The sequence below is a fragment of the Condylura cristata genome, unplaced genomic scaffold (assembly GCF_000260355.1).
Source record: "Condylura cristata isolate star-nosed mole 26May11 unplaced genomic scaffold, ConCri1.0 scaffold00038, whole genome shotgun sequence".
NCBI lineage: Eukaryota > Metazoa > Chordata > Mammalia > Eulipotyphla > Talpidae > Condylura > Condylura cristata.
This window is the reverse complement of record NW_004567139.1, coordinates 8,458,914-8,485,816: the sequence shown is the minus strand read 5'-3', so window position 1 is coordinate 8,485,816 and position 26,903 is coordinate 8,458,914. Positions and strand designations below refer to the sequence as shown.

At 57.5% G+C, this 26,903-nt stretch overlaps 1 protein-coding gene across 3 annotated transcripts; it reads right to left on the bottom strand.

The window, feature by feature from the left end:
- On the bottom strand, positions 1–26,903 carry UNK (unkempt family zinc finger). Of its 3 annotated transcripts, XM_012733022.1 has the most exons (18): positions 26,755–26,900; positions 23,089–23,337; positions 22,654–22,816; positions 10,362–10,571; positions 9,505–9,681; positions 9,265–9,398; positions 8,898–9,033; positions 8,355–8,472; positions 7,486–7,570; positions 6,454–6,596; positions 5,925–6,125; positions 5,405–5,470; positions 4,927–5,101; positions 4,177–4,278; positions 3,895–4,083; positions 2,210–2,391; positions 1,504–1,761; positions 1–1,164 (listed from the first exon to the last, which is right to left on the bottom strand). In XM_012733022.1, coding segments are annotated over exons 3-18 (2,334 nt in total). In that variant the 5' UTR covers positions 22,656–22,816; positions 23,089–23,337; positions 26,755–26,900; the 3' UTR covers positions 1–1,008. The 3 variants fall into 3 exon arrangements, with proteins under 3 accessions (XP_012588476.1, XP_004693559.1, XP_012588475.1); XM_004693502.2 differs by lacking the exons at positions 22,654–22,816; positions 23,089–23,337 and having other exon boundaries at positions 26,755–26,903; XM_012733021.1 differs by lacking the exons at positions 22,654–22,816; positions 23,089–23,337 and having other exon boundaries at positions 5,961–6,125; positions 26,755–26,903.

The following is a 26,903-nucleotide window of genomic DNA, read 5'->3' as shown; positions in this document are numbered from 1 at the left end:
CATATTTTATTTCCAATAGGTTTGGAGCTTTGTTGATTTTTGCATTTTTGTAAAAAAAGTTTTCGCTTAATTCATTGAAAGCCCTTTCGTGCTGAGCCCAAGGGACGCGGGCTGGGCGGCCCCTGCAGCCCTCTTGCTCCGCCCGGCCCCAGAGCGGGAGTGGGCGGCTCCCCTCCGCCTGCGCTGCCCTCCCGCCCCGCTGCATGTCTGTACAGAACAGTTTTTAAATGGAAGCTAAGACACAACATACACCGGACAGGCACGCACACATGCACACGGCGCCGCCGCAGGGCGTCAGCTGCGCTCAGAGCACCGAGGGATGCACGGGCCTGCCGGCCGCGCCCTTGGTCCCCGCAGTCCGCACTCCCCACCAATGCCTGCTAGCTGCCAGGGGGAGGGCGGCCAGCCAGGGCCGGCCGGGGGCCAGGGAGAGCACTGGGCGCCGGGCCTCAGGCGCCCATGGGGTGAGGCCCGGCCCTGCCCCTCAGGAGCCCCGCGGGCCGGGCCGGGCGGACGGGGCCAGCCCGCACCAGCGCGTTTGGGGCCGAGGTGCCAGGCTGGCTGGGACCCCGCCCTGAAGGCTGCCGGGCCCGCGGCCTTGGGCTTCCCAACTGCCCTCTCAGGCCCCCGGAAGAAGTTAAAAATAGTTAGTTCCTACATAAAAAAGAGACAGAGACAGACTCCCTGCCAACCTGGTGGGGCAGAGGGGCTCGTCTCTGCGGTGAGAGGTGGGGAGGGGCTGGGCCGGACTGCAAAATAGGCTTGTCTTCTTTTAAAAAGTGCTTGGTGATAAGTCTGTTTTAGAGTGTGTGTCTATATCTACATACAGATATACACACGGACACTGTCACACACTGGCCAGCTCGCACTCCGCACGCGCACGGATGTATACATATCCATGGTCATATACATATACATACATACATACATACATACATACATACATACATATATATACTTTAAAAAGTCCTAGTGGGGGGTGGGCCGGGCCGGGCCAGGCCTGCGGGGTCACGACTGGAGGGCGTGGGCCCGGCCCGGCTGGCAGACAGGGCACTCGCTGCCCTCGGCACAGAGCTCGCACAGCACGGCGTGTTGGCACGGCAGCACCGCTCGGTTCTGCTCCTGACACTTAAGGCATTTCACCGACTGCATGTGGAACACGGCCTGCGGGCGACAGGGCGGGTCAGGGAGCGGCCCCAGACTCCCACGCCAGCCCCGGGCCAGAGGGGGGCCGGCAGCGCCACGCTGCGGCCAGCCCCTGGCCGCACACCCGAGCGGGCCGTCCTCTCGCGCCGGCTGCGCGCAGCGCTCCCAGGGCACCTGGTGGCCGCCCGCCCACCTCCTAGCTCTTCCCGCCTGCTCTCGGCAGGCCGCATCAGGCTGGCCTAGCTCTCAGGCAGGCACCGGCGGCTGCCCTGGAGCAGCAGGACTCCTCCAGAGGGGCCCGCACGCGGGCTAAGGTGATGGACACCCCCGCCCGGAGCTGCCTCACCCGGGGCTGACCTTATCCACTTGCTCCAGGTGGGCCCGTAGCTGCTTCTGGAGAGAGTAGAGGGTGGAGAGCGACAGGGCCTCCAGGTCGGAGAAGGCGGGCAGGGCCTGCGGGTCGGGGCCCGAGTGCAGCCGCTCCAGCTCCTCCTGCAGCTTCTTCACCTGAACCTCCAGCGCGTCCCGCTGCTCCCGGGCCAGCTCACACTCGGCGCCGGCCACGCTGGCCCGCTCACCAGCCTCCTCAGCCTCCTTCTTCCAGGCATCACAGGCCTGCGGGCCCAACAGGCAGCACCTCGTCATGATGGGCCCGTCCCGCCCCCGCCCCCCGAGGGCACATCTCCGGGAGCCAGTGTGGGCCGCAGGGGCCATGGGGCCTGCTGGGGAGCCGGGTCAGCTGTCTGGGGAGAGGGCAGGGCGCCTGCAGAGAAGAGAGGTTTCAGGAAACCCAAGAGACCCCTGTGGGCAGGAAGGGTGGCATGAGGAGGCTCTGTGCTGGCCAGCTCCTGCAGGGCGGGCAGGCTTTGGCAGAACAGGGCTTGGCACAGAACCTAGAACCCTGGACCCAGCAGGGCATCCTGGCCTGTGCACACCTGGGGCCTGACAGGCACGGTCATGATCCTCCCCACGGGGAGACATACGACCCCTGGCTTCTCCCAACCCCCAGCCACTTGGGCCAGATGCCAGCTGCCCTGGGGACGGCGGTGGGCGTGGGCCGCACCTGCTTAGCCTGCTTCCAGGACTCCTCCCACTGCTTGATGGTGCCATTGGCTTCCTCCAGCTCTTGCCGCAGCCGGGCCAGCTCAGCAGCCCCCGGCCCTGACAGGAAGGCAGGGGATGTGCCCGGGGAGAAGCTTCCAGAGGCAAAATGCTCCCATATGCTGCTGTTCATCCCATTCAGACCTGCCAGAGAGGGGGAGGAGCATCACAGCCGAGGGCCCGGGCCCTGACCAGCCTGCCTAGGACTGGCTGAGCGGCTCCGGGGGGCAGCCTGTGCCAGAGGGCCTGTTCAGGGGAGGCCCACTGTTCAGGGGATGGCCCTGAGGCTGGTGGAGCTGGCTCTGTGGGAGCGAGAAGCTGAGCCAGTGCCGGAGAGCCCCCTGATAGGTGACGGGGTCCCTGGAGAGCGCCCCGGTAGGTGGTGGGGCCGTTATCGGGAGGGCGGGAGGCTCCAGAGCCCTTTCCCTGGCCAGCAAGGCTGCTCCCGCACCCCCATCCTCCCTCGATCCACGGGCACTTGCAACTCTACCTGCCCTGTGCTCGCCCTGCCGGCCAGTCTCGCCAGGGGACGCCTGCCTAGCTCCGGCCTGCCCCACACCCTTCCGGAATGCTTCCTTGCGCCCTTCCCCACCAGCCCAGCCAGGGCGCCAGGGCAAAGTGGGCTCGGGACAGTCTGTCCTCCAAGCCACACGCGCACACCCCATGGGCCCCAGCGGCGACCAGCGGCGTCTGCCCTGAGATGAGCCCCTTGTGCGGGGCGCCTGCGCCCACACAGTGGCGGCCCCTAAGTCCGGGCTGCTGTCTGTGCCCTTTGCCGCCCACCGGACCCTGGCTCCAGGCAGGCAGGGCCAGCGCGTCTCTCCACACCCGCAGGACGCTCAGTGACTGTGTGGGTGGCGCGAGGTGGGGCAGGTCCGGCTGCAGTCCAGGGGCCTCCAGAGCGCGGGGCCAGTCAGACACAGGCACACTGGACGGCTGAGCCGAGGGCACAGGACAGCCACCCTCACTCCTGCAGGGGCTGAGAGACCCCCGCGCTGCCCCACCTCGGGGGTCAGGGATGGTCTCAATCCTGGTCAGGTGAGGCAGGCTCGGCGCGCGGCTCCCTCAGGGGAGGCATCGGGTCAGGGTTAGGTGATGCGCACCGAGGTCACCTCCGCGAATCCCCAGGCCGGCCCCTAGCCGCGGGCCCACGAGGACCCTGGCCAGGCCGCAGCCCTGCATCTAACCCCCCGAGCGCCAGCTGACACGGGGCCAGTCCCGGGCCCGCACCAGCTTCAAGGCTGGCGCGGATGCCGCCGGCCGCCTGAGCCTGGACACAGCGCACGCGTGTCCCTCGGCCCCCGTGGGCCTGGTGTCACGAGCGGGGCAGCCCGCTGCGCCCGAGGCTGGGTTCTCCCGGGGCTCTAGCCCTGGCTCCGCCTTCGCCTGACCCCTTCAGGCCTCACAGCCACTGCACAAGGTGCTGCTGCCATCACGCCCTTTACAACAGAGGAGGTAGAGCGGCTCGGCCGGCTGTCCGGGTCCACTCAGCCGAGAGCGCCGTGCCTGGGCTCCGTCCTGCCCTCCGAGGCCAGAGCCCCTGCCCCGTGCGGGCTCTGTGCTGCCTCTGACCTGGGCCCCCACACACCAGGGCCACCGGCCAAACGCCCAGCTTCTAGCCCCCTCAGAAGCCACAGCCCCTCTTACCCAAAGACCCGTGTGATGCCGAGGTCCCCAGAAATGTGTTTTCTGACTGGCTCAGGTGGGCCTGGGGCTGCTGCAGGAAATGTGAGGAGAGACTGACAGGAGGGGAGGGGGAGGCCGAATGGAAGGAGGCCGAGCTGCCCAAGGAGCCGGGGATGTTGACGGGCGCAGAGCTCTGCAGCAAACTGCCGCCTGCAGGAGAACGGGGCGGGGTGAGGCCAGCGGGCGGGGTGAGGCCAGCCGGCCGGGAGCCCCCCACCGCCGCGCCCCACCGCGGCCCAGTACCGATGGTGATGCTGCCCGGGTGGGGTGCTGCGCTGTTGTCAAACGTCTTCTCCAGGGCGGCCACCCCAAACTCGTTCAGGTCCAGGTCATCGAGGGCAGACTCTGGGGACAGAGTGGGCGGGTGTGAGCCCCTGGCCTCACCGTCCACACAGCCCCAAGGCCCCAGGCCCCACCCCCTGGGCCGCCTGCCCGCGTCTGCACACTGAGCAGCTGGCCGGCTCTCGAGCCTCAGCCCGGCCGAGCACGGCCCACAGGAGGCAGACGCCCTGGGCCGCCTCCGGCAGCGGTCTCATCCTGACGCTGCAGCCACGTACCAGCCTGGAGCCTCAGCAGCTAGTGCTGAGGGGGCGGCCTCCACTGCACCCCAATAAGGAGCCTGGGAGGGGCGAACAGTGTCCCTTCCCGAGGACAGACCCCCTGCACCTGCCCCCGCAGTGCCGCAGTGAGACCGGCACGAGCGGCCCGCAGATGGCCGTCGGAGGGGCAGCAGCCCCGGGCCCTGCTCCGCGGCTCACCCGGGACCCCTGCGGCAAGGGCGGAAGGATGCCACCCGCCCACGCGAGGCTGCCCCGAGGCTGCTCGTGGCCCCCTGCCGTGGCTCGTGTCCCTCTAGCTCACGGGGCGCAGAGGGCCCAGCCACACCCCCCGCGGCAGAGGCCGGCGGCCGCGGGGGTGCTGCCAGAGCCGCCCCCGAGCCCTGGGCCCTGGCCAGACCCGGTCCCGACGCGGCAGCAGAAGCAGCCTAATTACCTATGACGGACTCTACCGTGTCGCTGGTGGGGTAGAAGGGCAGAGCATTGGCGTTCATGCCAGGGACGCTGCTGGTGCCCGCTGGGCTAGGGGGAGTAGCTGCCAAGCTGGAGGTGATGCTAGAAGAGATGCTTGAGGTCAGGGGGCTGCCCACGGGGAGGATGCCCAGCACGTCCTGCAACGAGAGCAAGGAGAGGCGACGGGAGGTCACTGCGGAGGCCGTGGCTGGCGCGGGGGTGGGGCAGGCTTGTGCCTGCGCGGGGCGGGGCTGCCGCTCAGTGTCCCCCAGAGGCTGGCGCAGCGTGGAGGCTGTGGGCCTGCTCACCCCTCAACTCCTGCAGCAGAGCGGGAAGGCCAGTGGTCAGCAAGTATCCCTTGAGGCGAGGGCTGGGGCCCTACCTCTGCCCTGCCCATGCCCATGGGAAAGGGGTGCCCCACTCCCTGAAGCCTCCGGGGTGCAGGGCCCAGAGCTCTGTACCTGCTTAGGCTGAAGCAGAGGCTGCTCTTGACTCCTGGGTTCTAGCGAGTGGGCTTTTAACTTGGCCTGAGAGAGAAGTCAGGGAGTGGGCGCTAAGGGGCGCTGGGAGCCCGCGTCCAGGCGTCCTCCCAGGTACCAGCCTGCCCGGCCCCCCAAGGCACAGGCCTTCCTACACAGCCCCGCCCTACCTCACTCCTGCCCCCCAGCCTGGGGATCGGGGTGGCTGCTCCTCTCCCCCCAAGTGACTCCAGCTGCAGCTAGCCGATGGGCCGGGCCCTGCTCCCTCGACCCTGCTCGGCCTCAGAGGCCCGGCTCCTGCCAGCTGGCCCCATGGCACGGGGCGCTGGCCAGCCCTCCAGCCTCCTGTCTCCGTCTGCAAAGGGGGCTCTGCTCCTCAGCTGCTGTGAAGGGCTGGGGAGTGCGGCTCCTCAGCTGCCACACCGGCTGCAGTCAGCCTTCTCAGGCCCCAGGCAGGAGGCAACTAACCCCGTCATCTCTGGCGCGTCATCTCGGCCCTTACCTGGCATTTGAAATTTTTCAGGTACTCGGCTCCCACCTGGTCTTCCCTCTCGAAGCCGGGTGCCTTCTTATAGCTGCCAGGGGCGAGGCCGGGCTCCCCGGGAAAAACGATGCCTTCCAGGTTGGGGGGCTTCCTGACGGAGCCCGGCGGGGAGCCGCAGAGGTTGGACGGGCTGCCTAGGCTGCTGTTTCGACAGAGGAGCTGCGGAAGAGGCGAGCGCCGGTGAGCACCCGGTGGCTGGGGGCAGCCCGGCCTCCTCGCCCGCGCAGCGGCGCCTGCGACAGCAGCAGCCACCACCCAGGGGCCCCCAACCTCAGGACTGACCAGCGGCCGTCCCCAGCTCTACTCAGATGGCCCCGCACAGGCTGCAGGGAAGGTGCCCCCCACCCCAGCGCTGACAGAAAACCCTGGGTCACAAAGGGCAGAGCCCCTTGGCCCGAGGCCAGCCTCCCTGCCCCGACAGGCCGGGGGGGCGGGGGGGGCATGAGAGCAGGTGTTGGGCTGCCCCCTCCCCAAGATGGGCACGTACGGCACTGAGGTCAGGGGCATGCGGGCTGGAGGGGCTCACGGGCACCGAGTCTCCGGCAGCAGACGGCATGTACAAGACGGGGCCCGGCTGTGTGGGGCTGGACACGGCGGAGGAGGGCTGCAGGTCGTCACTGAGGGGGGGCTCTGGAAGAGGCAGGGTGGGGTCAGCAGGCTGCGGCCAGCCCCGCTGCCCACCGCATCCCGGCCCCTCTCCAGACGGACCACGCGAGCCCTACACTCAGGGCGGCCCCCCAGCTTCTGCCCTGTGGTGCCTGAGCCCTCACGGGGCCCGGCGCGCGCTGGGCGTCTGCACTGACCGCGGCCCCAGCTCAGACACAGAAACCAAGGTGCGGAGTCCAGGGCTGGGATTTGAACCCGGGCCTCCGGCGCCAAGCCTGCGTCACTGCTGCGCCTCCACTGCTGGCCACGGGGCCCCGGTGGGACCGCCGGGGTGTCGGGGAGACACCCCCTCATTTTTCATTCTAACTGGAGAGGCCTGACCCGGAGGACGAGGGCCACATGGGGCACCGGGTGGACACAAGCTCTAACTTGAGCCCCATCACCGAGCCAGCGTGCGCGCGGAGGGAGGGGCAGCCGGAGCAGCGCGTGGCCGCGCCCACGTGGGACACGTGGCCCGAGGCCAGGGCTGCAGCTGTGCCCGCCGCGCCGGAGACTGCGGACAGTTCCCGAAGATGAGAAAAATACCTGAGGCCTTTATATTGTTTTTGAAACGACAATTTCCATTAGGTAAGAAACACTGTTAGAGTTGACTTAACCTGTTTCTCTTCTTCTTGCTTTTACTGAAAGGCCCGGGGGCTCGTGCTGTTGGGCCAGACAGCTTGCGCAGCGGGGCTTCACTGGCGCTGAGTGAGGCCGCCGGGGGTGCGCCCCGCGGCTGCTGGGCCCCCAGGGACCTGGGCGAGTCGCTCCCCGCCAGGCACGGGCCCGACTGGGGCAGACGGCGGGCTGCCAGTGGGCACGGGGCCCTTCTGGCTGGGGAGGGGAGTACCCCGGGGTCCCGTGAAGAGCTTACGTTCTACGTGGGCGAAGGCGCAGAAGGGCCCGCGGGGACAGCTGCCTGACTGCTGCATGTCGTTGCACTTGGTAGACTTGTAGATCTGGCAGGCAGGGAAGAGCGGGGCCGTCAGGCGAGGACCCGGGGACGTGGACATGGCCAGCTCGGCCAGGCAGTCCCTGCCTCCGCCCCACACCACTTGTCCAGGCCCCCCACCTTCTCACGCCGACCCTGCACCCCATGCTGAGCCTGCCCTCGCCCATGCACGGCTTCTCCAGGCGCTCCCCACTCCTGGCCCCGGCCCCGGCCGTGACCGCCGACTGTGCCTCTGGGCACCCAGGGCGTCGAGATCACAGCCCGCACCCACGAGCCCCACGGCACGCTGTGGGGGATCCATGCCGCACCTAACTCTCCCACCTGCCGCCCAGACAGGCGCTGCCCGCGAGTCTCCCCACGGTCCTGGCCTCGGGGAGCCAGGGAAGGGCGGCCTGTGCCTCCATGGACCCGCCGAGATCTCGGCCCACTGACACGGCCTGGCCGCATGTTGGGCCAGGAACTGCCCTAGGGAGCCAGCTGGTACCCTAATCCCGAACTGGGCAGCCAGAGGGGCATTCTTATTGTAGAAACCCGGATGTCACTGGACTGTAAGCACCATGAGCGGTACAAAGGCTCGAACAGCCAATCACTGTGCCCCGTCCACGTCCTCCCTACCAGGAGGCCTGCGGGAACAAAACTGGGAGCAGGGGACACTGTGGGCCCAGAACAAGGAGCCCCCTTCCAGGACGGTGCGGGGCAGGCTCTGCCAACTTCTGCCAGGACCGTTGCCGAACGGGGATCAGCAGAGCCACCCACTCCCTGTGGGAAGCCAGCCCCACCCCGGGGCCCACCTCCGGGTGGAACTGCTGTTCCGTGCGGGTGTGGCAGTACTGGCAGGCGTCCCCGTTCTCACACTTGCCGGGGTCTCCCCACTCATCCCCGTGCTTGACGTTCGGACATGGTGATGACCTGCCAGATGGAGAGAGGTTAAGGTTGTGGGAGGCCGGGCGGACCCCCCGCAGCCCTTCTCTGGCCTCCCTAGCTGCAACAGCAGGCTCAAAAGCAGAGCAGCAGGGAGGGAGCGTCTCACTGGGCGGCACTAGGACCGTGTCTTGGCCCAGCCTGGTGGCGTCGCCAGGACGGCTTCAGTGCCTTCAGCCAGGCCCTCCCACCAGGCTCTGCAGCCGAGGAAGCCAGGCCAGCGATGGCGCTTTTCACGGCGTGGCTGGGCCCAGCAGAGGTCCCGGGACGGAGCTAGAGGAGCCTCAGACCACCTGAAGCAGGCAGGCCCCTATCCTGACTGGCCCCTATCCCCCTGCTCCCAGGGCTGGGCACAGAGGCAGCAGCCCCACGGGCCCCCGCCCCCGGGCCGGCCCACTCTGGTAAATAAGCACCTGTATTTGTGCTTCCGGGGGCTCCGCCGTCGGTCCTTGCTGTTGTGGTAGTACGGGCAAGCGTAGCCCTGGCGGCACAACCTCGGGGGTTTCCTGCACGGCTCCGTCTTATAGTTCCCCAACACGTACGTGGTCTCTGCACAGGGGCCGGAGAAGGGGTCAGGCAGAGGCGGCGAGGAAAGTGGAAGGAGGCCCCTGGCAAGTGGCCCAGGCGCCGAGGCTCCTGGGAGGGGCATGAACAGGCCATGCCTCAGAGGCAAGGCCACGACTGACCCAGTGGAGCGGCCACTGCAGACACAGCCCACAAGGAACTGGCACTCACCACGCCACGCAGGAGTACGCGTGGGCACAGGCACGGCCCCTTTACCTTGCCACCGCGGCTCCTCGCTGAGGGTCTTCTCTATCATGGCGTGGCTCGCGGCCCCGGCTGACTGGCCCTCGATGCTGCTGCCCTCGACTGTGGTCTGGCCGTTCTGCAACGCCTCCATGGCCTGGAGCTCCCTGAGGCAGGAGTGGGGGTGGGGGTCGGTGAGCGGCGTGTCCCTGCGCCCCCACGCTGCTCGCCGTGCGCCAGCCCGCAGCCATCGCCACGCAGCACGCGGCCCACCTGATGTCGTAGACCGGGGAGCGGAGGTCATGGGGCCCGTGGGCAAACGCACAGTGCAGGCCGTTTTTGGTGCAGTTGCCTTTCGAGTCCGTCTCGTGGATGCAGATTCCAGTTTTGTAGTAGCGCAGGTGGTACCTGCGCTCGGTGTCCCCTGTGGTCCTGTGCAGGAACGGGCACCTGGAACATGGCCCGGGAGTCACTGGCCTCTGCCCTGCGGCCTGGGCTCTGCCCTCCCCTGCTCTGGCTTTGCCCTCGACCCCGAGGAGGCCAGGAGGCCAGCCCTGCTCAGGCGCAGGGCCCCCCCCCAGCCAGACAGGGCTGAGGCCACGGGAGGCCTGAGGGGTCCGGTGTGCCCATGTAGCGGGCTCAGCAAGGCCTCTCAGCAACGCAGCCAGGGCCCGGGGCAGCCTAGAGAGATGCTCGGGGGGTGTGGGGGTGGGCAGCCTGCACAGACACGCACTGCCCAGCCAGCGGTCCTGTCGATGGCCTCTCACAAGGGCTGACTCCCACTGGGGGGCGGCGGGGTGCGCACAACTTGGGGCCGGGGCAGGCAGGGGGGCGTCCGGAGAGGCCCTAGCTGCCCGTCACCACCGCTGCAAGGTCACAGTGAGTGAGAAGCAGAGATGAGCGTCCAGACTGGCCAGTGTGCCCGCCTCTCCCCAGAGCTCTGTGGTAAATGCCCAGGGGAGGGGAGGAAGAAGGTGCAGGAAGCCAGCGGGGCGAGGCGGGGGCCCAGGCCCAGGCCCGGGAGGCAGCCCGGCCGCAGCAGCCTCCCCGCCTCTTCCACGCTGCGGCCTACTCGGAGGGCACCGGCCCGGGAACCCGGGGCTCCCTGGAGGCAGGCTGGGGGCACTCACTCGTCGCCCTCCGGGCAGAGGCCCGTGGCCTCGTCGTACTTGGTGCAGTAGACGTCGGGGCTATAGTTGAACGTGCCGTCCCGACGGCGGATGGACCGGCGGCGCCGCTGATTCACAAAGTGCCAGTGGAAGCAGGTGTAGGGCCGATGCTGTGTGCATTTGTGTTGCACGAAGAGCGGACACTGCTCCGTGCGGAACTCCTTCAGGTACCTGCAGGGAGAGCCGAGTAAGCCCCTCTTCCCAGCAAGAACTTAGCTCACGTTCCCGAGGGCCCTGCTCTGGGCTGGTGCGCCGGGAGGCCTCAGGGGCTGTCCCTGAGCCTTCAGTGAGGTTCCACGTGAGGAGCCATTCCCTGAGGCCCCAGTGGCCACACCCAGAGCAGGGCTGGGGTTCCAGGGTGAGGGCCGGCCACCCAAACCCCAAGATGTCTCTCTGGATAACTGCCTCCCACACGGCCCCAGTGCTCACCAGGGATGTGCATGCCCTCAGCTGGCCTGCCCAGCACTCACACGAGAGCCGATAGCAGCGGATGACTTACTCCCTAACTGACCATGGGACTTGGGGTCTCCTCTCAACCACCACCTCTCCCCTTTGCCCTGAATGTTAAGAGCAAAGACACCCGCTCACCCCGTCCGAGCACACGGTAGCTGCTCGGGGGGGGGAGGGGAGAAACAGGCAGTGCAGTTCTCGCTCCATTCTCTGAAGCCCTAACACGTGCAAGCAGATGATAGAAGGCATTTGATGCCAGCAAGGATGGTTCTAGAAGGCGAGGGTGTGTGAAGAAACCATGGGACCTGAAGCAACTCCCAGCCTGAGACCTCCTGGTGGGCGAGTCAGGACTTGCCCGCTGGGCACACAGGTGTCGGGAGCCAGGTGTGGGACGAGACTTTTAGGCACATGGAGAGCTGACGACCCCGTGCTTAGTGTGCACCTTGGGCTGGCCAGGGCAGCGGGGAGTTCCCCGGGAGCAGTGGGGAGTCGCACCCATCTGCACATCTCCCCGGAGCACCCCCCAGAGAGCACCACGGGAGCAGTGGGGAGTCGCACCCATCTGCACATCTCCCCGGAGCACCCCCCAGAGAGCACCACGGGAGCAGTGGGGAGTCGCACCCATCTGCACATCTCCCCGGAGCACCCCCCAGAGAGCAGTGCTGGAGACCCGGCCCGGCCTCCCCAGGGAGCCCACATTTCTTGGGAGACAAAACAGGTGGGGCGAATCGCGTGGGAGCTTACAAGGGAGGTTTGTTCCGGCTCTGAGAACCCGGAGGAAGTATCCTTGACCCAGGCGAAGGGAACAGCGTGACCTTAGAAGCAGAGTGTGTCTGGGTCTAAGAACCTGAAGTATCTTTGTGGGATACAAGAGGGGAAGGAGAAGTGGGGTACAGGAGAAAAGGTGAGGTGAGGCACCGGAGCCCACTTTAGGGTTACCACCACCGACCCAGGCCCACTCTGAGACACCGTAGATGCCTGGAAGGCCGGGCCAAGCGCTCCCGCCCCCTCGGCCTGAACAGGGACACCAACCCCCAAACTCGGCTGCTGACCCCTATCCCGGACAGCACCCCGACGCTGCTGCTGAGACTCACTCAGCAGATGACAGGTGGGAATGGCAGAGGCCGCCGAGTCAGGGCCCAGGCAGGAGTGGTCAGGCCGTGCAGAGCACCGCGTGTCCGCTTAGGACCCCAGGTGGGCACCAGTGAGACAAAAGTCTCGGGTATACCAAGTCGAATTATGAGAAAACCTGTAACTAAATGACCTGCTGCTTGTCTGGACGCACACAGGTGCCATACCTGCCAGTCCTGGCAACCCTGAGCACAGCCCTGTCTGGTGCCAGCACCCCCACGGCCACCCAGCGGGAATTAGGGCTCCAGTCGGGTGTGAGCCCCGGCTTTGGCATGGCTTTGTCCTCCTGAAGAAGGCACTGGCCAGCCTGCCTGCTTGGCCATGTCCACAGCACCACACATGGATGCTGTGGCCCGAGGGCTGCAGGTGGGTACCAGAGACAAGGCAGGACATCACCTCACGCGGAGCTCGCTTCCGTCCCACAGCCGGGCCGGGGCCTGGCACCTTCAGCCCTTCCCGTCCGACTTACGCTGCACACGGCTGTTCTTCCTGGAGCTCACAGTGAACTCAAAGCCTTATACACCGACAGCTCCCCAGGGACAACTGATAAGCACCCACTGCCCAGCCTGGCGCCCAGGCCCAAAGGGGCTTCTAGCCACATGGTTCTCTCCACGCCAGCCGGGGAGACTGGCGGTCTGGGCATCTGGCAAGCAGAGCTGTGACTTGCCTACCTTTGTCCTGTCCTCAGCTCTACAGCTCTCTGGGCAGTCAAGACTGACCTCAATGGCGTGGATGAAGTCTTCCCTGTGCGCCACACTATCCCCCCGGCCTGCGTCTGTCCCCAGGGGCGAGTAGTCATCTCTAAATTCACATCACTCACCTAGGCATTTCTTATAGCCCTTATCCTACTATATGTATTAAAAATGTGTATGTTTTTCCCTACTAGGTGATAAAGTCTTAATAACAAGCGTTTAAGTCGTCACTTGAACGAGAGGGTTAAAGCGCCATGTCTGCTGAGTGACAGGCAGAATCCACAGGGCAAAATTACCAGGCACCACCAGGCAGGGTGCTGAGAGTTAGAAGCAGTGTCCTTCCCTTGGGAAAAGCACTACGGTGCAGAAAATGGTAACTGGGGCAGGGGACGGCAGATGTTCCTGCAGAAAGCCCCCCGCAGGAAGGGGCTGAGAGAACCAGCAGAGAGCACACTTACAACCACCATGATCACCGTGAACTACTGCTAGGTCATCAGCAAACCAGTCACTAACCAGCCGCCCACGCCAGTTAGCATTCTGCAACCTCCCTCTGCCCCTCACCTGTGGAAAGGCACCCCAAGAGCCCAGAGGGCATGGGTCCCACCATGCAGACATCACACTTTGCTGTTTTCATGAACTGCGATGAAGCGCCCACTTTCTGTGGAAATGCACTCACCAGTCCCGTCTGAGTGTTCCCGCTCACAGGGTGACAGCACAAGAGCTCAGAAACCAACAGGCTGAGGCACACTCCTGCGTTCAGTCGGCTCCCAGGAAACCCAAGGTACAGGGCCTGGCCAAGGGCCAAGGGGCTAATCCCTCACACCCATCTCCCTGGAAGACCCACACAAGGGGCACAGCCCATGAGACAGGCTGGCTGCCTGCAGCATGGCACGGTCTCAGCGGCCAGGAGGCGGCGCACCTGCACAGATGGGGACGGGGACAGGGCAGGGGCAGGGGGGCAGCAACTGCAGAGAGCAGCCCCTGGCCGGAGAGCAGCCTCTGGGTGCGCCTGCTGCCGGCTTCAATCAGAGGTGCCCTCCACCCAGACTCACACTGTAAACAGCAAGCGTTACCGTGACAGAAACAGCCACTTACAACCACCTTGGGAAAGGCAGATCACCCTCGACCCACCATAGCTTTTTGGTAAATATTCCCCCCATAGTTTTACAGATGTGATCATAATGTAGTACACTGCTGAACTCTTTTATTAAACTACTAATGCTTTTCTTGAAAAACTTTTCAAAGTGCAGGGTTGTTTCAGCACTATGAAGCTATATGCAGCCACTGCCCAAGGAGTGACCACAGGGCGCAGGAGCCCTCTCCTGTCTCCCCACTGCTCCTCTCAGTAGACTTCAGTAGAACACCTTGCCTACCTCTGCTCTGTCCCCGTCTCGGGGACAGGAGAGGTCTGCCGCGCCACGTGGGTCAGCTCCAGGGCGGGGAGCGAACTCACGCTGAAGTGGCTTTAGCTTCTGAACCCACTGCACCACCAGAAGGCCCTCTTGAAATACCAGATAGTGTTTTAGGCTTTCAGGGCCAAAATGAGACGTTCTGTATCAACACGCTGAGAGAAGACAAATTCCCACAACTTTTTTTATTGATGAAATTTAAAACTGACAATGTTTGGTGACGCAGTCCACTGGTAAGAACGGACCTTTCGGGAAGTGTCGCAACTGCACCCTTCACTTGCCAGAGAAAAGGCAAAGGGCTTCAGGGAAACGAATCAAGTTCTGGGTACCAAACACTCCGCTCCTTCAGACACTTTCCATCATGGAAGTAAATTTTGCTCTCAAACCCCATGAACGAGGGGAAGGCAGACCGTCGCTCACACGCTGCTCAGCTCATGTGGTCTTTCCAGATCACCCGAGAACAGGCTGAAAAACCTGTCCAAGATGAAGCCCCGCCGTGTGAGCAGCTGCTGTCACAGCACTGTTCTTTAACGCTGTGCACAGCGCTGACCTCCTACCGTAGGCCCTAGGCCCTTGAGAAAGCCAGGCACCCCACTTCCCGGCGCCGCCTCCTCCTGCCTTGTTCTCCAGCTTTGCCGCTTCCCAGGAAGTCAGCACTAGGGAATCACTCTCATCCCTTCTCCCCATCCCAAATGCTTGAGATGATTTCCAGATTCGAATTTCTGGGCTTTTCAGTTTGACACCTAAAAGTCTTTCTGCTCTGAACGTTTTGAGCGCGCGAAGCTAGAAAGCTTGGCCTTGGCTCAACAACCTCGCCTCGTGTTTGCGCCTCTTACGAACGCCCATTCGCCCAGCTCACGGACAAAAACGAGCGAGCTACCAAAATCTCTATCTCCTAGGCAAGTCAGAGTTGGCCAATAATGTGCAAGTTCGCAGGCTCCACTCCAATCCTACTAGATGGAAATCTGGGATTTGGCCTCAGAATCTGCACTTTTAACGAATTCTACAGTGAATTCTTAAATACACTAAAACCCAAGAAACTGTTTAATTATAGAGGATTCGTCTTAAACTGCTCATCACTCGTCTAACGGACACTAAATATTTGTGTAATACAAAAGAAAATCACACTAATAAAAAAGGATTTTTGGGGTAGAGATAATAAAATCAACACATTGCTGTTCATCTGTTAGTGCTGACTCTGTAATAAGGTTTTACATTTTTCATCTTTAGAAACATATTTTACCTGGGCCCTCCCTGGGTGCAATGAGTTAAAGCCCAGCACTCAGAAGCTGGCCGCAGCCACCTCAGCATGAGTTTGATCCCCCACCAGGGTGGTGACCCCCAGAGCACGGCAGACCTCTCCTGTCTCACCCACCGCTCCCCTCAGCAGTGTACTTGATCAGTCTGCCTGTTCTGCTCCCCACTGTTTCTGGTGAATCCTCTCACTGCCCCTGTACCTCTGGCCTGTACCCCAGTTCTGCATGCATAAAATAAGTCTAAAAACAAAATATCTTTTCACACACATAAGAGCTGAGTGCCAACCTCATCTTCTAAGAATAGTGTTGAGCATGTCTCTCTCTCTCTAAGAAAACATTTATAGATTCTGTTTCAGTTTGCTACTGGCCTTTTAATCACTTCCAATTTAAGGATTGATATAAACACCTTCGCTGGATCCTAAAATTGGGATATTTCTTTTGGATTCACACCAAGATATAAAATCACTGTTAGAACTGGGTAAATAAGTATAGGAATGAGAAATCAGCTGTTTTTACTGTTGACAGCACAGGAAGTATATAAGGTAGTTTGACATAACTTGTAACTTAGTGCTGAAGTGACTTCACTGCACTATAAGGCTTGCATATTAAGTGAAGATCGGCTTTGTATTTCAGGGTCAATTCACACACACAAAAAAAAGTTACCAAGTCTGCAGCAAAATTAATTTCCAGAGTCAGTCAGTGGCTGAGAAGGCTTCCTCTCACCCAGAAAAATTGCAATCCAGCCCTAAACTAAAAAAACCTGCAAGAAAACGTCACTGCTAAGCCATCAAACTGTTGTATAGTGGGGTGTATCACAACACTCACCATCAATTTCTGATAAAAATTCGTGGGGTTGACATGCTTAAATCCCAAAGTTCATCACTGATCCAAATGGTTCATAACATGATGGTGTGAAGCACCTTCTACCAAGTATATCTGATGAGTAACAATGAATAACCACAGGCTTTAAGCACCTTACACAGTCATAGTCCATAAACTTGTAAGTTTGCTCACTAAAGACTTTTTCTGCTCCACACATTATTTTTTTAAATTTATTTATTTATGCATAAAAGAAATGGGGTACAGGCCAGAGATGCAGGGGTGAGAGGATTCACCAGAGACAGAGTGCGGAGCAGAACAGGCAGATCCACTGAAGTCCACTGCTGAGGGGAGCAGCGGGGAGACGAGAGGTCATTCATGTTGGGGAATTGAACTCAGGCTGCAGTGGCTGCAAAAGCTTGACAGTGCTGAGACTTGAACCCCTCTGTCCCACTGGGAGGCCCTCCACACATATTCTCTTTAATATTTATTTATTTATGCATAGAACTGGGTATAGGCCATAGGAACAGGGGGTGGGGTGGGGTGTGTGTGAGAGGACAACCCAGAGACAGAGTGGGGAACAGAACAGGTGGACTGACTTATAAACACTGCTGAAGGGAGCAGCGTGCCTTGCCACGTGGGGTCTGCTCCCTGGCTGAGGATCGAACTTCTGCGGCAGTGGCTGCAGACAGCGTCACAGTGCTGCACTTTCACACCAGGGAGGGCCCTCCACACATATCTTACCATCACCAATTGTAACTGATGGACTTTCCAATAGCAGACCATACTTTAGGTCGCCAGCATTAGCATTTTCTTAACTTTCTGGAGACCATCCTCAAAAGCTGCTACTGTTCTAACAGACTACTCAGAGGCCAGCTCTTCTGTCACTTGAAAGGCAGCTTTGATTCCAGAAGAACTGAGCAGCAACAGCAACTCCTGCTGACTCACCAATGGCCAAGGAAAACTGCAGTCATAGCCTCCTTCTCTCACTATTCATGTTGCTCCCAATGACATCAACACTTTGAAAAGTTGTCCTGTGGATAGGCTGACACTCCTAAAGCAGTTTGTTTTCTCTGGACACATTTCTTCAGCTGCTGCAAATTCAATTTATGTAATTCAACATCAGTAAATGGCTGGCCGACAAATGAGCTGCAGGGAGACTTCTTCAGCTGCAGCCTCATTTCCATGTCGGTGAAGTTCTGCTGCCACGATGGAGTCCCTTTACGGGCGGCTGATTTTTCTAGCCCTGCCTGGCCGCAGCCGGGACTGCTGTGCTGCGGCTCGGACTACCGACACTGACGCTCTTCCCGCACTGTTCTGTCATTAAAAACAGGTCTACCGCCTCATCCGTAATGATCCACACTGCACTGTGTCCTAAAAGCATGACATTCCGAGCTGAAAGAGAATCACTGCACCAGGCACTGAAGGGTGGAGCTGCCACGGGCGGAGCCTGGGAAGCAGAGGGTCTGTCACAACCATTTAATTCGGAGGCGGGCTGTGGTGCTAAAGCAGCCACATCTGTACGCCAGTCAGCACGGATTACAGTGAAGCTTTATTTATGGACGCCAACATTTGATTTTCACGTGTCAGTCTTTTTCGTGTAAAAAATACGAAAACCACCTCTTGGCTCTGGGTTACACAAAGGCAGGTGGCAGGCGGGATCCGGCAAGGCAGCCAGTCTGCCGGCCTCTGCCCGCTCCCGGGCACCCGCCTGCTCCCTCACCTCTCCGTACTTTCCTTCCACGTGGGGTTCACCCTCTACTTTCCTGCCACAAGCGCCCTGACTGCACAGTGGTATAATCCTGCCCCCTTCTCCCCGCCACCCCACTGTTCTCATCGCACTGTGAGAAGCACACAGCCAGTTTGGCCCAGCACGTTTCAGCTGAAATATGCTTCAATTGCTTTCTGTATAGCGTGTCTAGCAGCTCTGCAGAGCTGCACCTCCCAGAGCAGGTGTTCAAGACATGTTTGCCCAAGAAAAAAGCCAAAGCACAAAGCACCCAAAGTGGAACGAGCCTGGCCCACAGCAGTGATGCACTAACCAGCAGGAGGCTAAACAGCAGCATGACCTCTGACATGCTCCTCCTGGCAATTAGAAGCCAGAAACCTCTTCATGGTTATCATTTGCAAAATCTTATTTAGACATAAATGTAGACTGGCCAGATGTGAATAACAAGGCCAGCAAGGCGAGATGCTGGGAGATGCTGCACGGCCGGCATCGCAGGGATGGGACGCGCTGCACAGCACTGAGGACTGACGGGCCGCAGTCCACGCAGAGTGGAGCGGCCAGCAAACGGCGGGACAGACGGAGCAGACGGGAGATGGCCTCCCTGGGTGCCCCTGAACCGGAGGCCCTGGCTCTGGGCAGCACAACAAACCGTGATCGAGGGGCGCCTACTGGGCACTCTGGCATGTGAGCCTCACACAGGGTGCAGAGGGCTGGCAACTGGAAAGAGAAGCCACCAGTGGTCACCTTTGTCACCGCCAGCTTTGTAATGACTGAGTATTGCCTTTTAAAGCAATATATGTGAGCTTTATCATAAAGTCAAATTATAATAATCTTATTCTAAAATACTTAAAAAAAAAAACTTTATTGACATCTAACCATGATATGAAAGGGTTGTAAACTAGCAAAGAAAAAAACCACCAACCAATCCAGAGACCGCTGGGGTCCACAGTAGAAGCCAAAAGCTCAAGACACTGACCTGTGAGCTACTAGTTTCTGTATTCATGGCAACCCCTGGGCCACTTCTTTTCTTCCCCAGAGATAACTCCTAAAAAGACATTTAGTCACAGAGATCATGGTTCATGGCTTATCAAATAGTCTTCACTTTTTAAGCCTGAGAATAAACTATTTTTTATCTTCAAGGAGAATTAGATCAGAAGAAGAATCTTCAATTATCCAAGTGTGTGTATACAAACACACATGCACACACACACCCCATACAATTTACTCAAAAATGTTTCCCATTTTGAAAAGCTTGAGGTAAACTACTAGCAGTTCTAGAGTCAATGTTAATAAGGACATAAATGCACACTGTGCTGGCACCAAACATAATCTAGAAACCATGTAACTTTGTAACAGTAACTGCCAGTGGGAGTTAACAACAACAAAATCTTTAAGAAAACCAGGCCAAACAAAGCCACAATTGGAGGGTGGCAAAGAGTTGGACAATTCTGATACAGCACAGTACCCTACAGGGATTTGGCTTCCAAATCTTCTTAAATGATCCTGCTTTAGAACACTCTCTCTGGCAAAAACAGAAATTGTTATTCCCACAAAATAAGTATCTAGTGAGTTTCTGAAATTTTAGGGCAGCTCTGACCTTATAGCCAGCTGTCGGCAGCGCTAAGGAGGAAGGGTTAAACCTGCAGAGGCTCCCCCACACGGCCCACACCAGGCAGCCCCAGCCCCAGCACTGCCGGCGCTTAAACAAGCAGGGGCCTTGGGGACGCGAGCCCTCTCACGGGGATCTACTCCAGCACCCTTTTCACTGGGAAAGAGCTGACACCTGGGTGCTGTCCTGGCCCCAAGAACTAACAAGAACTTGGGTCCTTCTTCATCCCAAGGACCCTAGAAATGGTAAGGGGAGAAAGAGTCAAGGGAGAGGTCAGTGACAACACTGACTTTGGAGATTATGTGAACAGTACTAAAAATTCTTTCTTTCCTAAATTAGTTAACAACTTGATTCAAAGTCTTACTGGACACGGCTGTTCTGAAATACCTCCAATGTGAACATTTCGTATTAAGTTTTTTTTTTTTTTTAAGATTTATTTATGTATACAAAAACTGGGGTAGAGGCCAGAGGTGGAGGGATGAGAGGATCCACCAGGCAGAGTGGGGAGCAGAACAGGTAGATGTACTGAAATACACTGCTGAGGGGCGCAGTGGGAGCCAGGGGAGTCTGCCACACCGTGTGGGTCACCTCCCTGCCCAGAGATCAAACTCATGCTGCTGTGGCTGTGGACAGCTTCACAGTGCTGCGCTGTAACCCCCTGCCTCACCAAGGGGGCCCTTCATACTAAGTTTAAATAATGGCTGATTTTGCACAGTGGATCCATTTAGAACACAAATCGATCCTACAAGACACAGGCAGTCTTGATGGAGGTGACACAAAGCCGGCAACTGAGTAAGGCCCGTGAATGTGGAAGAGGGGAGTGCTCTGAGGACAATACTGGCCGCCCGCACGTGCCCTCTGAGCCCCAAACCTTCCTCAGCGCAGACATGGCTGGAGGAGGCCCTGGGGGACAGCTGCTGAGGGACAGCCACGCAGGTGACAACAGTAACTTGTTCTGGTTCGGACAGAGATGAAACAGCACTTACGCCGTCCACTTCACCATACCAACTCACCTAACCCTCCACCACAGCCCCAGGAGGCAGTGACAATGTCACACAAAGCGGAAGTCACTTGCTCAAGGGCCCACACGAGTAAGAGGCAGAGCTGGGCTTCAGGTCCCCGTGTGGCCTGGGAGTCAGCACTCGCCAACTGTGGCTGCTAACTATCCTTTTCTTTATTGAGCAAAAGGAAAAACAAGAGCAGCAGCAAATATGTATATGCAAATCTCTAGAAGCTGATCAAAATGTACCTGAGAGTTTTTGACAAGTCAAAATTGCAATACCATAAAGTAAGTTACCAAAAATAATAGCACTGTTAACTTTAACACGCTCTATTGTATACTTAAAATGCATTTTGGGTACCTACTATAAAGTATTCTTCACTCAACAGTAAAATTTACTATCAGGTTTAAGTATGTTTCTTATTATAAGTAGCAGTGTAACTTATGCTATGGTTGAGTAGGTTTGATTTACACAAATACCTGGCTACTAAATACCTGTAGGTACCGACATAAAACAGGTATGTTTGTACCAAAAATAAAGCTTAGATATAAAAACTACTTAAAGCCATTAAGTCATAAAACACCACAAAAATTTTTTTTATCAGTCTCTTCTTTTCTAAACATAACTACTTTTCCTCAGCAAGGGCATAACTTTCATGAATGGCCAAAATTCAAAATTCACAGGAAGGCAGGAACGTGGGCCCTCCTCTTCCTCATTAATGCACTTTGTCAGGACTTAACGGGCCACCGGGTCTTTCAAACATAACGGGAAACAAATGAGTCAAACTAGGAACATAAAGAGCAAACTGTGATTAAAGAACAAGCAAAAGGAGGAAACATTTCAATAAATTCAGATATGACATGACGACACTGTCACAGGCCTTAGTGTCTTCTGTATCTCCTAAATAAATTGAGCCACCGACAGGAAAAGGTCCCCTCACAGAGAACGAAATGCTATGAGGTTTTTAAGTTGCTAGACTCCTTTCCATCTTCTCCTCCTCATCAGTTCTTGATACTGCTGTCAAATTCTACACACTGGCAAAGAAAAAAGGGGTGAAAGTTGAGGGATTTTATAGAGAAATAGTAAAAAAGCTCGTGATTCTTTCAACTAAAACATTCCAGCCATTGACATTATCAGGGCTTGTCTTCAAGGTGGCCCATGGAACATTAACCTCCAGCACCCGAAGAACGGAATCCCACACTCGGAGGGCGGCACCTTCTCTTCTACCTCCCACCCACCTCGGGATGTAAACACGACCACTCTGCACAGGCACTGGGGAAACACGCTTGGTCCTCACGATGAATGTCGGTTCCGAGACAAGCTGAAGTACATCGAGTAGCTAGGAACGTCAAACTCACTGATCTCAAAGCCTCTCCGAGACGTACAACACTGGGCACTCACTGCAGTGGGTACGCGGGCCTAAGTCACTGACTGCGCTGCTCACAAAATGCAGGCTCTCCGGTAGCGCACTGCGCTGCGGTCACACCTCACGCTCCTTGCGTAATGGGGACTCCGGACTCTTGGCACTCAAAGGGTTATCTTTTTAATGTTTAAAAAAATGAGATGTCATTTATATAACATAAACATCTGCCATTTTAAAGTCTGTATTTCAAGGATTCCTTTTTTATTTTAAGATTTATTTAGTTAAGCATACAAGAGCTGAGGTGTAGGCCAGAGTGGGGAGCAGAACAGGCAGATGTAATGAAATCCACTGCTGAGGGGAGCAGCGGGGAGCCAGGAGAGGTCTGCTGCGCCGTGTGGGTCACTCCCTGGCCGGGGATCCAACTCCTGCTGCAGTGGCTGCGATAGCTTCACAGTGCTGAGACGTAATGCCCTGCGCCACCAGGGAGGCCCACTTCAAGGATTCTTAGTATGTTCACCATGATCTAACCCCAAAACACTTCCATCACCCCCAGCGTCCACACCTGTTATCACATGCAGTGATTGTGCCCACCCTTTCTCTGCAGCTATCTCTGGTGCCCATGCAGTTATTTAAAGATGGTTGGAGTGAATCTATAGAGTGCTTATCTATATGGTAAAAAAACCAAAAAGCTTCACTGTTCAGAAAGGTAATGAACTTAATTAAAATCTTGACATTTTTGCAATTAGGCTAGATGTAATGTTTATACATTGGCTTAGAATAGCAGAGAAACTTACATTCAACATCCATCTTCACATAACACATTAGTGTGCCCAAATTCATCCAAGATGTTAAAAGGAGAGAAGACAATCTATAAGGATTAGCCAAACTGTCCATAGTTGCAATTTCAAAATACAGAAGATGTCTATGTAGGGAAACCGCCTTTAGTATCAAGCATAGCTGGATTAAAAAAACAAAACAAAAACGTAATCATTATGTAAATATTACCCTGCTTAGGAAAATAACCCCTAGATCAATTCATTACTGAAAGTAATGTAGCTTTAAATGCAACTTTACTTTTATCACTCTACTGACCTAGTCTCCTAATGAGGAAATAACCTTTAGGCAAAGGGCTGGCGGGAGACCTGCAGAAGGCCACCGCTTAGGCTGCTGCGGCGCGCTGTCCCCTACATGCCTCACGGCTGCTAAGACACACAGGAAGGAGACCTCACCTTCAGGCAGCAGGGTGTTGAAAGCGGGAGGAAGTAGGTCCACGAGGGTGTCTTGCTTTTGTGCACTTATCTGGGGTGCTATTTCCAGAGAAGGAGCTCCTTTATAGAGTGTGCCCAAGATGGATTTCTCTAAGTTGCTCTCAGAGTTGTCCAGCTGCCCTCACCAAAAAGTCTTTGTAGTTGACAGAAACACCAGTCAAAGCAGATGCATATGGATTGTGGGGAAGCCTTCTTTAGTATCTAACACAGCTGGATTAAAACAAAAAAACTTAACCATTAAGCAAATCTTGACTTCAATCATTAATTTAGATTACAGCAAAGTATCAGCTAGGTGCTGAGCTGGAGTCTACCCTCAGCAACGGCACCTAACACTTGTTAGTGGGGATTTTGTGGGCGCAAAGGGAGGCCACTGTGGGCTCTGAACTTTCGTCTCGCAAGAAATTAGTTCTATTTGATAAGCAAGTTAAACAAGATCCAGAAGTATTTATTGGTAATTTACCTCATTCTTACTGAAGCTGTTAAGTAACGCTTCCGTACTTTCCTGCTATACAATTTGTGCCATGGTAATATAGGTACAATTTTATTGCCATTTAGAATAAATTATTAAAAAACATGTTAATTTCCTTCACAGAATACAGAGGTCAGGTAAAGTGCTTGACATTTACGTAAATAACAAATTTGCCTCAAAATCGTTATCTATGGCAGTACTGCTACTTTAGTCTTATCTAAAGATGCCCAGGAAACAGTCCTAAGTTGAAATGCCTGGGTAGATGAGACTTTAAGGTTATGTCTCCTGATCTGTAAGAAATGGCCCAGTGGTCAGAAGACTGCAACAAAATTTCACAAAGCAAGAATTCTGGCTTCCCTTAACACAAGGGCACTAAGAAGTCTCAGAATCACCTGCAGCTTAAGAAATCCAAAAATGATTTAGTATCTTTGGCATTTATTTCCCTATGAAGTCAAAAACCTGGTATCTTATCTGACTTTCCCTCCCAACTATACACTTATTAATGTAATCATTATATTGTAAAAAGCCCAAAATTAACTAACCTTGCAGATACATTTCAAAATGTAATTGCTCCAAAACTTCCCTTTCTAAAATCTTTTTATAAAACTCTAATGTATAAGATGGATTTGTTCTAAATGAGGCTGGATTACCTAGCAAGAGAGCGCATGACTCTGGTCTTGGAGAGAGTACTAACACACTCACACTAAGTGCTAATCATACACCTGGCATAGGAGAACCGAGGAAAACGTGCAATGACCACTTTCTAAGACTTGGGATTCCTCCAGTCTAGCAAGCACGTTTGCTGTATCAATTTGACGAGGATTATTTATTTCAGTTTCCTTAAAGCAAGATTGTTCAAGAGTTTAGGAGAAAATACCAACAGAACAATCAGCCTTCAGGCTACGTATGAATAACCATTTTGGTTTAGGGAAAGGGCTTATGCTCTAGGCCTTTCCTGTAGGACAAGGATAAAGGTGAGAAGGCAAAGCCATGGGAAGGCGATTTGTGCTTTTGGTGGATTCAATTGTGTTGCCAAGATTGTCTGCCGTTATGACAACTGACACTCAATTTTAACAGGAGTTTCTTCTGGAATATTGCAAAAATGTTGCACATAATCTCAGGCCCCAAAACCCTCAAAATTAATGTAATTAATGAGTAAGGAAGGCTTTAAAAGGTTAAAAAAAAACCTTGACAGTAACAAATACACTTAAAAAAAAAACAAAAAACAAAAGGTCTATACTTGTATTTAATAATGGGATCAATGCAGTAACATAAAGTCATATTCAATTTGGAAAAAATCTGGAAATTCATGCTGCAAGGAAGAATGAGAAAATGCAAGGCAGCTCAAGATTACATAGCAAATCCTACAAGCAAAATCAAAATGATCTTGTTCCCTCATCCTTAAAAAAGACACGAAAGAAACCAGGGCCGACAAGTGCACCGTGGCTCGTCTGTGTCCTTAGCTCCCTGGTCCTCAGACCTGGGGTGGCAAGAGGGTGACGTTTACTTCTAATGCCCATAAATCTACCAAGGAAGACAAGTGATTTCGATCTCTGGTTGTTAGAAATAAACATAAACACACACTAAAGAACAAGTAACAGAAAGAAGGGATGGGAACACCTACAACGCCCAACTGCGCCTGGGCACTTCGGCTACCACCCTGATTGTCTAAGCCGCTGCAGAGCCAGGATTGTCGCTCTGTACTTTCCCCACAAGGCCAGGCCCGACTTTCAACCCACGAGCATCAAGCAACGACTCAGCACTGACATTTACACACCGTTGATTAGTCTCATCTAGCGATTCCAAAACGAGCCGAAAGCCCTCCCAGATTGCACGGGCGGCTTGACGGCCCAAGCGGCGGTCGCCCAAACCGAGACGGGCACCACTCCGCAGTACGCAGGTGCTCCGGCAGACGTGAGCCTGCACGAGCCCGAGACGGAGCTGCAAAGGCGTGAGGTTGCCCCGACCCCACAGAGCACGCCTCGCTCGGCCCGGCCAGCTGGGCAGCGCGCTCTGCGGTGAGACCATCTCCCCGACGCCAGAAAGGCCGAGCCTGCGAGGCCACCAGGCGACAGCCACCTGGGCCCACGACAAAGGTACAGTGCCCAGGAATCAGACTGTGGCCCAGAAAAAGTGTCACGTCTTATCCGCCAATAGCAGAGACACTCGAAGGGCAGCAACACGCCTCCTAGGACCGCAGTTCCCCAGGCCTGGCCCGGCTGCCCGAGGGGTCCCCACCCACCCCAGAGCGCCCTCAGGCTGCTCTGCCCGTGCTCTGTGCAAGCGCCTTGGGGGCCCGCGCTCGCCAGGGGGCGTCACCGTGTGGTCGACCCTCAAAAGGGATTCAGCCCCCGTTTCCAAACCCCAGAGCGCCCGGGGGCGGGGGGGGCACTCAAGGGAGCCCGGGGCACGTGGACATCAACATTCGCCCCCGTGGAGGGGCCGCCTCGGATTCATCTTGCTCCCCCAAAGCTCCTCGCTCAGGGTGTCCTGAAGGCAGCTGAACCTCAGCACCGGCCACAGAAGCGGTTTTCCAGCGCCCTAGACGCGGTGCCAGTATCTGGGGCTCCCTCTCCCTCTGGTGCCACATTTCGGTGGGGCCGGGGCCGGGGCTGCACTCAGACCCTGTCGCCGTCGAGGCCCTGACCGGGGCGTGGGGCAGCTGCTCAGGGGAAGGCCAGCAAGGCTGGCCGCCGTGGGCAATGGCCGGGCCTCGGCGACACAAAGGGCCTCCCGCGCCCGGCGATGGGGTCGCTCGCCGGGGCTGCACGCCAGGCGTCACCGCGGGCGGCCCCCAAGGAACTCGTCCCGCGGTGTCGGGGACGGCTCGTCGCCGCCTGGCCTGGGGCTGCGGTTTTATGGTCTGAGGAACTGTTAGGCCTCGAAGGCCCGGCCTGAGGTGTGTACACTCCGCACCCCGCGCTCCCGCCTTCCGCGCTCGGCGGCGGGGACCGACTTTCCCGCCCCACGGCCAGACCAGAGGTTGGTGGCGGTCGGAGGCAGTTGGGACCGGCCCCAGCAGGTTGGAACCGGTCTGGGCCGGGCCGGAGGAGGAGGAAGGGGGGAGGGAGAGGCCGCCTCGCGCTCTCCCTGCGCGCGTGACTCACGCTGGCCGCTGACGTCAGGCGTGCGCGCGCGGCGGGGGGGGCTCTACGTACGTGTAGTGCTGCGGTTTCTCGGGCTGTGCCTGCAGCACCTGAGCGGTAGCGGCCGGGGGCGCCGAGGAAGATGCGGAGCCGCCGGGCCCGGGGCCCTTCGACATGGTCCTGTCTTCCTGCCTCTTCGCCGCTCCCCTTTTATTATTCAG

Excerpts from the sequence above, each read along its gene's own strand:
- UNK (XM_004693502.2), bottom strand. The coding sequence starts at position 26,858 with ATGTCGAAGGGCCCCGGGCCCGGCGGCTCCGCATCTTCCTCGGCGCCC. Across the intron at positions 9,399-9,504 it reads TCCCCGGTCTACGACATCAG|GGAGCTCCAGGCCATGGAGG; the intron begins GTGGGCCGCGTG and ends CTCCTGCCTCAG. Across the intron at positions 8,473-8,897 it reads CCCCGGAAGCACAAATACAG|GTCATCACCATGTCCGAACG; the intron begins GTGCTTATTTAC and ends TCCATCTGGCAG.